This window comes from Alligator sinensis, unplaced genomic scaffold, assembly GCF_000455745.1.
Source record: "Alligator sinensis unplaced genomic scaffold, ASM45574v1 scaffold994_1, whole genome shotgun sequence".
Taxonomy (NCBI): Eukaryota; Metazoa; Chordata; order Crocodylia; family Alligatoridae; genus Alligator; species Alligator sinensis.
The window spans coordinates 12,487-26,668 of NW_005842488.1; the positions used below are offsets into that span (position 1 = coordinate 12,487).

Here is a 14,182-nt window from a genome sequence, read left to right on the forward strand (position 1 = left end):
AACTACTTGCTTTGCTATCTGAGTGATGCAACGATACCTTTCCTGTTCTGGATGAGTTCAGCTGGGTAGGTACAGGTAGAAAACTGGTCCTCCGCACTGCAACAGCAACTGTTTCAGCACAGCCTCCCCTGATGGTCCTGCCTCGGGCTTCTAGCCCACTCCTTGGTACTATCCAGTTAAAAAGGAACAGCCTCAAGCAGAAGAGGCGAGGCAGATAGAAAATGTACCCATTGTTGTTGTTTTTTTAAAGAGGCAGCTTTCACATCAGCAGGTCTAACTATTATGGAGTTTAGGGGGTGAAATAAAAACTTGAAAGGCCTGTCTTGGCATCTCGCCTGGCAATAGAGATTCATTTTGTCTCCATGGTTGCCTGATGCAGGATTGCAATGTAAATGCATGGACTTGGGAGGGAGGGAGGGAAACAAGGACAGAGGGGCAAAGCTTCAGTTTGAGAAGACGACAGTTCCTCTGTGTGTGTCATCTTTAAGTGAAACAGGTCAGATGAAGCAGTGGGGGTTGAGGAGAGGGGGCAAATTTGGTCACTTCTCTTGCTGTGCTTTCTATTGCCCTGCCTTCCCGTTGAAAAGCAACCCCCCCCAAAACCACCACTCACATTGAAGTGGGCTCAGAGTTGGTTGTTAGATGCATAGACCGGGGAGAGCTACGTGAAAGAGCAGCTGTTGAATTGTGTTTCTCATCCCATGTGACAGAGCCCTTCATCATCAGCTCTATCCAGCCTTATGTGTTCTGGTGAGTGATGGACCCATAGTAGACCTTTGGATCTGATGGCACATGTGAGCGTGCGGCACGTATGCACACGTGTGCATGCACACCCACCCGCTCCGTTGGACTTTGGGACAAGTTCCAAAAAGGCTACTTCGGATCAGAAATTGTGGCCCGGGTCCTTGTCTCACTCAGTACTTGTCTCAAAGATACCTGCAGGCAAGGCTCTTTACTGCACATTTGCCAAGGGACAGGGAACTGGTGGACAGCTGTGACAAAAGGACTCCTCTGCTTGACTTAAGGTGCTTTAAGGTATGGAGCAGAGCTGCCGTCTCCATATCTGTTTTTCCCGGTCCTTGGAGACATCAGACTTAATTCAGCCTCTCCTCATTAAATATTTGCTGGCCGGCTTTTGATTAGGTGTATGGAGAAAAGAGAACAAGGCCTGCCTGGCAGGTTGGAAAGAAATGATATGTCCTAGCTGAAGTGCTCAGCCTGCGAAGCTGTCCGTGCACCAGACTTAAGGAGGTTTTTATGCAGTAACGGTAGGCAGCACAGGCTTTGTTAAACTAACCCAAGAGCCACAGGGCCCATCGGGCTCCATAAATAGCCCCTGTTTTATTCATCACAGCAAAGTCCTGTTTCATTTGTACTGGAAAGGACACAACAGCCCCCCCCCCAGCTCTGCAGCAAATTGTATGCAAGCGCCACTACCTTCCCTAAGAAAGGGCCAAATGGACATGCTTGGACAAACGAACCTCCCAAACATGCTCTGTCTTATTTTCTTCTTCACAGCCAGGATGTGCGATACATACCTCCGTGGCCCCAGCGGAGTGATAACTTCTCCCAACTACCCTGTACAGTATGATAACAATGCCTACTGTGTATGGGTGATCACGGCCCTCAATCCAGCCAAGGTAGGTCTCGCAGATGCATCTCCATGTTGTTGTCTTTCCCCTCGCTCCTTGTTGAAGCAGCTGCTCCCCTTCTTCCTTTCCTACACTTGCTTGCTTTCTTCTAAAAGCTGTCTGAGTTTTTGTTGCTGCCGTGTCTTCTGACTGAATGCATCTCAGCTGCTTACGGAGGCCATGACACATCACCTTCCTCCCTGTTTAGAATATGTTTCTTTAAAGGGTGCAATTAAAAGTGAATGTAATTATTTTTAATCAGAACCTTTTGATATCTTGATGTGAACGGCTCTGACATGCCAAACAGCTTAGCAAAGCATTTCATTAAAACTGGCTTGCAGTTAAGGCACAGGGGGGCCGTGCCAGGAATGCTGATTTTCATTTTCTCTAGACTGATAGCGGGTCCCAAGCAACCAGGGTTTATACCCCACAGGGTGGAAGAAAATCGAGACAGCAAAGATTTGCTGTTGGCTTATGAGATGCCATTTTGTGCCATATGCCAGCCAGACCGCCCTCCCTTCTCCCCCCGCACCCCGGTCTAGTTGGGTTTGGAGCAGGGAAAAAGTGTGGTTAAGTTTTCTCTGCTCTCTCCTTCATGTGTCTGTGGGGAGGAAGGGTCTTAAACCTGTGGTCTCCAAACCAGTGAGCACTGAAGGTGCAGTGTCCTGTCTCGGTGGTGCTGGCCCATGGGAGCCTAGCATCTCCAAGGGGTGATAGTAGTGCTCAGTGTTTCCCGTCACTCTGTCTTGCAACCCAAATTGCAGCCCCTTTTTCATCCTCCGAGAGTGGTCTAGAAACATGGTTTGGAGACCTTCCCGGCCTTCCCGAGATCTCTTACACAGGACAAAAGCCATTGGCCATGGGCTGGATTTCCAAAGGGGGAGGCGGATGGGGGACAGGGACTCTCTCTCCTTCATTTCCTTTGTTCGATCCATTCATCTTCAAGGCTTTGCACCCCCAAAGCTGGCAGTTCTGAAAAGTTCTGAGTAACAGAGCTTGGGATTGTCTCATCCCCTCTTGCGGCAACATTTCATTTGCATTTCCCCTTCCCCTTGCCTTGCCTGCATGGCAGAATTTGCTTGTTGAATTGTCCACTTGTTTGCGTATGAGAGAACAAGATGTCGAGATTGCTTTTAAATGTTACACGTGATAAGAACCCGCCCTGGTTCATAACTGCATTTTGGGGGAAGGTGGTGATGATGGTGTTGGGCTAAACCACTCAACAATAGCTTTTTACAAATTGAAGATGTATCACAGGTGTTGTGTGTCTAATTCCCCAGCCTTTGGCTTTATTAGCATTTAGTGAAATGGAAGGAGATGGCTCTAAGCATATGAGTATTACTGACATGTCCAAATGCTCCTAAGCAGGGCAGCCTAGCCACATTGTCAAATAAACTATGCGCATCCAAGTGGAGTACACCTGGCGTGGCAGTGAAGGGACAAGGTGTTTTCAGATGTCTTATAGCTTGTGTGTTGCTGAAGGAACCAAGGATGTTGTACGACTGTGACCCAGATCGAGACCGTCTTCTTGATCAGACTAAGTGATTGCGGCAGTCTCTCTTAGCCTTTTCATCTGATTTCAGCAGAGTATCAGTGGAAGGTACCAGTCCAATAGGCACGGTGAAGAACCAGAAAAGCAGAGAGGGGTCAAGGGTTAAACCAAAAGAAAGGAGTTGCTTAGAGAACGGGAACACTTTTTTAAATCAAAGTTAGGAACGGGCAGAACTGAAGCTTGACTCCCATCTATGATGCCGAGGCAAGAAACAGTCACCTGCTAGCTACTCAAGTGCGTCTTCCCAGATGGCACCGCCAAACCCCAAGGTGTCTGTCTGTACAAAGAGCAAAGTCTGGGCTAACTCTATCCATGCATTTTCATGGTGAAAATACTCTGGTATGGCTGGAACACAGGCAGGTGCTTGCCATCAGTACAACTCACTGAGGTATCGAATGCATTATTTGAATTGGAGGAATATCGTGCGGTTGTAGGAAGATAGGTTCAATGATTTTTTTTTTTCCCCTAACTAATATGACTCCTGTTAGTTCATGAAAAAGTTTACATTTCAAGCCATTAGTCTCTTACACTTATTCAGTCAATTATTTCTTGGCTGTTGCCTCTAGACAAGCTTGCATGTTGGCTCTGTGCCTTCTGCAAGTGATCCAAAGAAAGCACTTCATCAAGATGTTAATTTTCCAGAATCTTTTCTCTGTGGCTTTTTTCCAGTCTAGTTGAAACACTAACAAATTCTGCTATTGCAATTCCCAACAGCATGGACCAGTGGGCGGTCTCAAGCATGCTCACCTACGCTGCTTAGCCCTAAATCACTGACACCAGGGGCGTGGGGCTGGCTGTAAAGCTTACTGACCCCCACCAGATATTCCAGTGACTGCAGGAGGGTTTGGCTCAGGCCTTTTAAGAAGAAAATGTCAATGAAAAAGCATGGCTTTAAACAGCCAGGTATCCAGGATGTAGCCACATGGGTCTAGAGGCAAAAGGAATCAGGACTTGTGGTAGAGGTGATCTCTTTTAGCAGACCAACTGGATTTCTGCAAAATCTTTTGTTTAAAGATTATTTTTTGCAGCAATCTAGTTGGTCTACTAAAAGAGATCACCTCTACCATGAGCCCCGATGACTTTCAAGAGTGCTGTTTCTGTAAACCTTTAATTGCATGACTGTTTTCAGGGCGTCTTCCATGACTGGAGGGGTCCCACTAGTCATACATTTCATAGAGTTGGGTATCTTGGCCTGGCTCTATAGAAGGGTGAGATGTCCCAAATTTGAGGTGAATTGCTCTTTTTTTTTTCTATGCCGACTTAAGTCATTTTTCCTTCCTCTCAGAGGCGCAGGCCCTTCCTCATCAAGCTAATGTATCCATGCAGAGTTGGCTCTGGATATCAAGAGCCATCCCTGATGGTGCGTCTAGTGAAACTGTAACTGATATTTTGACATGGAAAGACCTCGTCCAGATCTTGGCGGCTGAACTGAATCAAAGATGTCTCCATAACATAACCTGTGCAGAGTGGAGACACAGAGCCAGATCCACGGCTGGGAGAAATTGGGATAGCTCCACTGATTTCTGTTGTAGGTTGTTTGGCCATGTTAAGGCTCCTACCTTGGAGATGGATTCTTCCACCAAGTGTTAATGAGCATGTGTGGAAGGAAACCCATCCAAGGGTAACTATCCTCTGCTGGGCTAGAACAAGTAAGCCTATGGGCTATTGCTTAGGTACTCAATTAGATCTAAGTCCTACTGTGCATATTTCTGCCTCCTCTTAGTCCCAGATCGGCATGTTGACAGGACTGGCAGGGAAGGGAGACATATGAGGGGAGTGAATCCGGAATAAAGTTGGTATTAGAAGAAAATGGGTTTTCTTTCAACCAAGGGAGGGAAGCTGAAGATCCCACGTGGAATAGGAATAGAGGTGAAGTGAACTGAAGTGTCCTCATTGACAAACCCACAGGCCCAGGTTCCTGTGCAGCTTCTTGGTTTGTGCAGCAAATGCAGCCAGTGTGGTTTCATTTTAGCTGGGGCTTCAGCATACCTCTCTGTGACCTCTAAAACTCCCCACCTGATATGTCAAATAACTCCCTTTCGGGTTCCTGATATGCCAGCATCTCTAACCACTGCAAAAAGGGATGCACTGAACAATCCAGGGTTCAGAAATATCAGCACCTTTAACTCCATCTAACATTAATGGTAGACACAGATGTCCAGTCCCTCTGAAAAATCAGGCAATAAGCATGTGTTAGTCTCCTCTTGCTTCCAAAACCCTCTTTTTAGTAACTGCACTGAATGCTGCTGAAGCTGGTTATATCAGATCAGTGTTCAGGGGGTATCCCAGTCCAGGAGTGCAGTTGAAAAGTTTCTAGCAGGAGCCAGTAGTCTTTAATTCCCCAAAGCCAATTCCATAAGCCATGTTTTCTCAGGGAATATATTGCTAATGTTACCCTGAGCCTAATCCTTTAAGGCCCTAATAGAAATGGCAGTGAAAGGGTGGAGAACCTATTTCATTTCTCCTTTTTAATCCCCCCTTCCTATTATGTATCTTTTTTGATTTAAGAAATGAGTGTAGAGTTCTGGTGAGTAACACCACTCCTTGTGTTTCGGAGTTTGAATTTGCAGGGAGTTTTGCTTTCAAGCTTGGGCGCATAAAAATGCTCAACTAAATCCATGCTTAAGCACCTGAGCCAGGTGGTTTTTAGAGGTGTTTTGCTCCCTGCCGCTGCCTTTGACTTGGATTTTCTGGCACCATCCACAAAGGAGCAGGATGGTAATTCCCGTGTCGTGAGATGCCTTCGGCAGCACAGGACCACGTCCACCGCGTCAGCGACCCCAAACGAGAGAACTGCCTCGTGTCACTTCTCCTCCGTGTTTGAATATGCAGACTCCAACCTTCGACCCTTCTTGTTTGCTTTCGTGCCAATCACACGTTCAGCCTGAAGAGCCAGGAAATGATTTTTTTCGCTCTTTCGCCAGAAGTACGGCCCAGCAGGTTTCCCCCGTGCTGCTTAAACCTGTTAGGCAGTGACCCATCCCACATTTCTAACACTCCCTGTCCTCTCTAGATTGACTCCTGCTCTTTCTCCACTTGGACTTTTCCGCTTTTAAGAATCCATGGGGCCAACTCCTCAGCCGGCATAAGTCCGTGGAGCTCTCTTGTTTTCATTACCTAATGACTTCCCACTGAAAATACATGGCAGAAGAAAATGTAACCTGTGTAAGATCCACAGGCTTGCTGGGTTTAAGCCCCATTGAAGTCAATAGAGCTACCTTGGCTTATGACAGCTGAGGATTCAGCCCATGCTAAACAGATTGTGACTTCTTTCTTCTTAAGTGACAAGTCGTTAATTATGAGCATCATTTTATGAAAGGTTTCCGTGAGCGTTTCGGAGGGTTGAACACTTTATTTCAGAAGCATGTCTTCCGGGGGGAGGGGGGGACCGCTCTGCCTTTTGCAGCCCAGGGTTGAGAAAAAATACTCTAATGGGCTTGGAAAAAGCAGCTGCTGTGTCTGCTTGTCACTTGCAAACTGTTTAGCTTGTTCACGTTAATTTGAGATGTAGTTCAAAACCAAAGACTGATGTCTTTGCCCTGTTTAAATGGCAGAGAGTGCTCTGCGTGGTCCCCAGGGTCCACGCAAGCAGTGGGCTGGCTTTTGGCACTCCTTGGGAAGAGAGGAAACAATGAAAACAAATCGATTGCATTTAGCTTTCACTGCTATTTAAGGAATCTGTCAAGAGTGCAGAAAGTCAGAGCGCACAGAAGGGCCCTCCTCTGCCTGCTGAAAACCCGTGCCACCAGCCCCAAACCCTTGCGTGCCACAGCAAAAAATAAATGTTTATCGGAAGAAAGATGTGCTCGGAGCAAGGGCCCAATCCTACATGTAGATTCATGGGAATGAACTGTTCCTTGACCCTATGTAGTTTGCTAGCTGGGTTGGTTTAGCTGACCTGTTGACAGTATAGGTAGTAGGGCTGTGCGAAGCTTTGGTCCCTGATTTGGTTTGGTGGAGATTCGGCCGATTTGGTGGCCAAATCTCCAAATTCGAATCGAATCAGAGGACTCTTTAATCTCTCCGAATTGAATCGGAACCCTCCAAATTGATTCGGAGAGATTTGGAAAGATTTGGCGATTTGGACATAGACACAGCTTTAAAAGTCCCCAGCTTGCTTGGCAGCAGACCCAGAAGTGGACCAGAAGCACTTCTGATCCACTTCCAGGTCTGCTAGGAAGTGTGTTGGGGACCCCCCCCACACCCTCCCAGCTCAGTGACTGGTGCCTCCTGGATTGCGGGGGGGGGGACCTGGGGTCCCCCCCCCTGTGACTGATCACTGAGCTGGGGCAGGTGTGCACTCCCTAGCAGACCTGGAAGTACTTCTGGTCCACTTCCAGGTTTGTTGCCGAGCATGCGGGGGCCCCCCGTGCCACCGTGGGACACTCCATGCGCCCCAGCATCACAGTGTTCACAAGCCATACTGGTACCTCGAGGTATGTAGAAAAAACATTTAAAGCTGTGTCTATATCCGAATCACAGATTCTCCGAATCAGCATCGAATCTTCGGATATGGATTTGGCCAAATCAAATCGGGGACAGTGATCTGAATCAACGAATCGAATCACTGTCCCAGACTCTGGCCAAATCCGAATCTGAATTGACTATGGCCCGCTTTACACACCCCTAATAGGCAGGTGGTTGTATAGGACTGGGAGCTACTAGGACCTGTGTTGGACTCTGAACTTTGTCACTGATATTTTTTGGAGTCTTTAGAAAGACATTTAGACTTCGATTCAGAAAGGAGCCCCCAGCAGAAGACAATGGGCTTCTTCTTATGCTTAAATCTAGGCGTGTGTTTAAATACATTTCTAAATTAGGCTTTTCGCCTCCTTGATTCACGTTTCCCATCTGTAAAATGGGGATGATTTCCTAGAGAGGCTGTAGAATTGCCATTCTTGGAAGTTTTTCAGAGTAGGTTGGACAAGCACCTGTCAAAGCTCGTTTTAGACAGGGATGATCCTGCCTAGAGCAGGGTGTTGGACCAGATGACCTTCTGAGGTCCCTTCCGGCACTACTTTTGTTTGATTCCATGAAACCCATTGAAATCAGGGTGAGACTTCTCATTGATTTGAAATGGCTTTGCCTCAGGTCTTCCGTGAGTTCCTATTGTTAGGGACGAGAAAACCATCGATTTAAATTTAGAGCTCATTTGAAAGTGACCTGTTCGGCATATTTTCATGGGACTTTCAGAGCCCCAAAGCATCCTCAGGTGATACAAATCAATATTGCTCCATTGCACCCCATAATCTTTTACCAGTTTATACCAGGCTGTGATCTGGTCATACGTTTTTAAGTTTCAAGTGTCCTTTGGTAGTGGGGAAAAGAGTGTTGAGCTGCTGCATTTTTCCTGATTTTATTTTTCTCTTCTAAAAGCAGAGCAAAAAACACTTTCTAGCCAAAATTTCAAGTATAGGCAAAACTCACCCCTATGCAGAGACCCAGCACATGGCCCATTGTGCTATGGCCACCAACCAGTAGATCTCGATCCACTGGTAGATCTCAGAGCCTCTTGGAGTCGATCTGAGGCTGGGGTCGGGGGCTGAGCGCCCGTGTGCATGCACGCGCATCCCAGCCCAGCAGGTCAGTTTGTGGGGGAGGGGAGGGGGCTAGATCAATCCCCCCGTGGTGAGGGACAGTGCCGCAGTGGCAGGAGCAGGGGTAAGTTGAGTGAGGCCCCGGCTGGGTGGGTCTTACCTGCTGGGGAGGCGCACCCCCAAATAATTTTTTCTCCCTCTGCCTTGATCTGCCCCCCCCCTCCCCACAGACTTACTTGCTGGACGGGGGGAGGAGGGTGGCAGCGACGCACGGTAGATTTGGGGTTGCTTTTAAATGCCGAAGCTGATCTCCTATTTAAAAAGGTTGGAGACCACTGTGCTATGTGAACTCCAATTTTAAGGCCTTAATTTCCCCAGGGGTGGCCCTTTGTAGAGAGCTGAATTTTTACCCAATGTGCCCTGCCCAGGTTTCAATTTTATATACATATACATATAATTTCACCTTTGATAGATATAGATAAATTTCCCTTGTGTGGTGGAGGGGAATAAATGAAAAGGCAATCTTTGCTCTCCCCCCATAGAACTTGAAAGACTTGCATTTATGTTGGAGAAAAAACAACCCACTAATAAACCACTCTAGTGCTCCGGTTTTTTCTCCCATCCCTCCTAAGTGATGAGATGTGTGTTTACTCCATGATATGTTGCAAACCAGCAATATCATCTTTAAAAAGCTGCCTAGACCAAGCATCCTGCTGGCTTTTACTGTGATGATGGATGATAATGGGGGGAAAGGAAAATTATAATAAAAGCCCTACCTAGTATACTCAGCCATCAAACGGCTGCACTCCTTGGACAAATGGGGCAGTAGAGTTTTTCAAGGCTGATATGTTTGTAGTAAACCCAGTCCACTGAGCTACATAATCCTTTCTGACGCTCACTCAGAAGCCCTCGGTAAACAGTGTTGAGGGCAGAGATCAGGTTGGCTGACAGCCTGAAATTCATTGCTGTACAATGGGCTCACCACACGGCCTGTGCACCACACAAGGGCTATGTAAATCCTCTTCTGAGGACCATTCATGGTGCCTAGACTTTGCATTGGGAGCCTGTGTCAAGTGAATGAATTGCAGCAGAAGTGGGAAGCATTGCTAACCAGACCCAAGCTTGAGAAGCATGCATGACCGTTGTGGGGAACTAAAACTAGCATTTCTGAGATCACCCTCTTCAGATAAGAGCAAGCTCATTTGTCCGTGTTTCTTTTGACTCCTGGGATTCAGCCGCAGGCAGTGGTGAGGACAGAGCGCTTGCAAGCTTAAAAGGAAGGGTTGTCCTAAGGGCTTTTCTGGACTGAGGCCATCTTGTAGAAAGGAGGCTCTATATCGGCCTTTGATTCCCAGGGGAGAAGGGACCTGGGTTTGGATAGTCTGACCAGGGCAATTTGACTCTGAGGAAACTGTGGGTTAAGTGGCTTGGGTCAGAAACGCCCAAGTTTTGATTCTCATCTCTGCTGCTTCCCCAGTCCAGCTGTGGACAGGTCCCCGCACAGCTTCCTTGTCCCCCGATGCAGAAACACCACCTACTTTGTAAATGTATTGTGTGGATAGCCGTGTTTACTGAATGACCTTAAAGCGGTGTTGGGGGGCTTAATTAATATCCATAAAGCCTTTGGAAATGAGTTCGTTCGAGGTGCTATACTCCATGGACAGTATTAGCATTGTAATCTTAGTCTCTAAATGTAACCTTCATTCAAATCAGAAATAGCAGTAGATCAAGCTATTAGATCATGAGACAGACTCAACCCCATTTCTTTGACATTGCTAATTGCTTCCTGTCATTTAAATGACTTTAAAACGAGGTTTTGTGCCATGAGTGTATCCGCATATGCCAAGAGGTCCCTTGTTATTTAATGATTCATTAAATAATTTGTAGTCTTCAATGAAAAGGAAAAAATAATGTGGAAAAATACATAAATAAATATTACACTCAGTCTTCTGTTCCTATGCAACAAGGTGACGGTCTACAGTATACTCGAATCTAATTAGCTATTTAATTAGGGTCAGAATCCTTAAAATGCAGTTTACTTGAATGACTGGTTTAACTAATGATGTGTGCCATTTTACAGCGTGATGCTCTTTATATTAATTACATTATTTTGCCTTTACATGGTTTAAGATTTTCTACAGGTTAAAACTGCAGCACTGCGACTAATATTAGCAGTGTTATATATATATTTTTTAAATATATAGGGATTTTAAGAGTGTTAATGGAGTGGCAGAACCAGCAATTGGAATTGATCATTACTAAAATGTACACCAGCTCCCAACTCCCATTATGCCCTTATATTAGATCCCATCAGCTTCTGAATGCGCTGTTCTTCTTCGGATGTTTTAGACACAGTGCCTAGTTTTATTAGCTTATTCTCCAGATTTAAACATATGTATAAGACAGTAGCACAGAACAGTCAGCCTGAATTATGTATATTTTCCTAGTTTTTAGAAGGGAGCCCACATTTTGTATCTGATCCACTTAAAAATAAATATCTGAATTTGTTCAACATGCTGTATCTTCCCCTAAACAATACCTGTGGCTTTGCAATTGTATAGTAGGCTGATGAGAAGCAGGTCTATACCTTAATATTGCATGAGATGGGATGGGAGGCAAGGCTAGGGCTTGAAAGGCGAGTGATCTTTAAGCATGCTGCTAGTAAAACTGAAACCAATTGCTGTTGAGATCTGTGGTTTCTTTTGATTTCTGTGGGATTATTTGCACCTTTAAAGTTATGCACATACTTAAGTCTTCATAGTGTTGGAGCATTAGATTCTGCTTTTGTCCCAAGACTTTTCACCCCATATACTGAAGTCTTTATCTTTTTCTTTTTTTGCTAGTGACCCTCTTTTAGGGAGATGCTTCTCAATATAGATAGTATACCCATAGCTTGTAAGCAGTTACTCTTTCTGCATTTCAATATGGATAAAAATGTCTAATAGAATTTCATTTTAAATTCCAGTGTTGATTGATTTAAACAGTCCTCCTACACCTTGCAAAACCAAGGTTGATGCGTGAATGCGATGCTGGCTGGAGTCGGAATGAAACTGGTGCAAATTGGTGAAACCTGGTTTTAGTGCCTCTTCCTAGGGAAAGTGGACAACGGGCCACATTATTTGGGTGGTGCAAGCAGGTGTAACTCCACTGAAATCCATGTAACTATGTTGATTTGGACCCAATGAGGCTCTAAACACCTTGCTTCCTCTTTCCATTTTGGATTAAAGTATTTATTGGTGCAGTGTTTGTGTAGTGCTGTGCAGACATTTGGACTGGCAAGGTCCATCCCCTTACTATCTTGGATTAGTTTATTTCTAATCTGACATGCAAATGGAATAAAGAAAGAAAAGCTAATGGAAGTTTGTTTAAAAAGGTAAATTCCTATTTGTTCATTTATGGTGTTATGAGTAACGTAGTGACTGCGTTTTTCTCACACACCAGATGCACGCTTAGGTTTTGCTCTGTGCTAGGGCTTTTGAGAAACTGCCGAGCAACATCCTCTCCTGTTGATTTTATTGGTGTCATGGGAAATCCCGCTCATGCAAACAGACACGCAGTTGCAGCGCATGAAAGGGCAAATATTGTGGCGTGTACATGGACGGTCCATGCTGAATACTGCTTACTCAGGGCTGGATAAAGGCTCAGGCACAGTAGGTTTGTACCTAGTGCCCCAAGTCTGAGAGTGAAGTTGTGTGAAAACAGAGCACTCACTGGGGAAAAAAAATGGATGGAACTTGGAAAAGCACCAACTGTCTTTGCACCAGATTTTGGCTTTCAGTGGGGCTGCACTCCTAAATCACATAAATACTTCTGAGAAACCCCATCTAAAGCTTATGTGAAACAAAGCCTGAAACCATGAACCCAATTACAAACTAATGCAATAATGTCTGTCTGAGTCTGCAGGGAGCCTGAGATGATCACTCTAAGCTACCCAGAGTATAACAGGTACGGTGATGTCTGCAGGGAGCCTCAGATAGCATCTGCCAGTAATCACTGGAGCCAGGGAAAGGAACCACCTGACCACACACCTGCTACCAGTCCAGAACAGCTTATGTTCCCAGGTTGCTTTAGGCGTGGTTGCACTGTTTAATAAATGAATGACACGTGTATGCACATCCAAATCCATCGCCTAACTCCAAATGTAAAAGGAATAGCGGGGTGACAGTGCCCGAACAGCACAGCAAACGCAGCCTACACGCTGCACCCTCAACATACATGTGCCTGTATCAATAAATGCATCTCACATCTATAGATGCAGCACAGACACCCAAAAGGTGATTTCAATAACAACTCCATCTGCCTGGTAGAGAAATGCCACAGTGCTATAAAAAGTGAGAGCAGCCACCATTCGCAGCATGAAGGAGATATAAAACTCATATAAATTGCTCTTCAATAGACACATGAATAAAGAAACAAGACAAGAGGAGCCACCGGCTGCCTCGGTGGTTGATTCATATTAACACGCTGCATCTTTGCTAGGTTATCAAACTCACCTTTGAAGAATTTGAATTGGAGCGAGGATACGACACGCTGACAGTGGGTGATGGAGGGGAAGTTGGAGACCAGAAAACTGTGCTCTATGTGTAAGTAAAATGTCTTTTGTCACTTGGGAAATATTTCAGCATCATGATACTAACCATAGGTAATTGAAGGCTAGAGGGTCAGGGAAGTGCTGGCTAAAAGTTAGCGAATGTTTTCTGTAATGGTCTAAACCATGGAGTGAAAGGAACATTATTGGCAAAGGTATATTTTTTATTTATCTAGACCCTTTATTTTTGTTCCATCTGGAAAACCCATTACCCCATTTCCCCTGCCTGTTCTTTCAAGCTGTCTGTGTTTCAGAACACTTTCCAGGAGAGGAGATTGACTATTGAATACCTAGGAAGTTGATTGTGGTGATATCAAATTCCAGTGTAGAAACGAGTGCCATCACATATGCTGAATACACAGGGATTGAAAACTTGATTGGGCCTGATTGTGCTTAGCCCAGCGTCTTGTCCAAAGTGGGTGTAATCTGCTACCATTCTGATTTGGTTTTCTGCCCACTTTGCACTCACGTAAAAGATAACACAAAGTCGAAGGCAACGGGGAATCTGTCTCGCTGCATTTATATTATTTAGATGGCAGACGTAATGTGCCACGACAGTTCCCTTGGTCAAAAAAACGTTGTAAAACATTCTAGTTTTACCAGGCTGTGTGGATCTTTGTTTATAGATTCATAGATTCATAGATGTTAGGATCGGAAGGGACCTCAATAGATCATCGAGTCCGACTCCCTGCATAGGCAGGAAGGAGTGCTGGGTCTAGATGACCCCAGCCCGATGCCTATCTAACCTCCTCTTGAAGACCCCCAGGGTAGGGGAGAGCACCACCTCCCTTGGGAGCCCGTTCCAGACCCTGGCCACTCAAACTGTGAAGAAGTTCTTCCTAATGTCTAGTCTAAATCTGCTCTCTGCTAGCTT

At 45.5% G+C, this 14,182-nt stretch overlaps 1 protein-coding gene across 1 annotated transcript in view; it reads left to right on the top strand.

Moving 5' to 3' along the window:
- The window catches only part of LOC102368221 (CUB and sushi domain-containing protein 1), a gene marked incomplete at its 5' end in the record, with an annotated part of 292,700 nt that overhangs the window by 11,417 nt on the left and 267,101 nt on the right, over window positions 1–14,182 (top strand). The window contains 2 exons of the mRNA XM_014523449.2: window positions 1,519–1,640; window positions 13,200–13,303. Coding sequence (XP_014378935.1) covers window positions 1,519–1,640; window positions 13,200–13,303 — 226 coding nt within the window. The remainder of the gene's footprint in view (window positions 1–1,518; window positions 1,641–13,199; window positions 13,304–14,182) is intronic.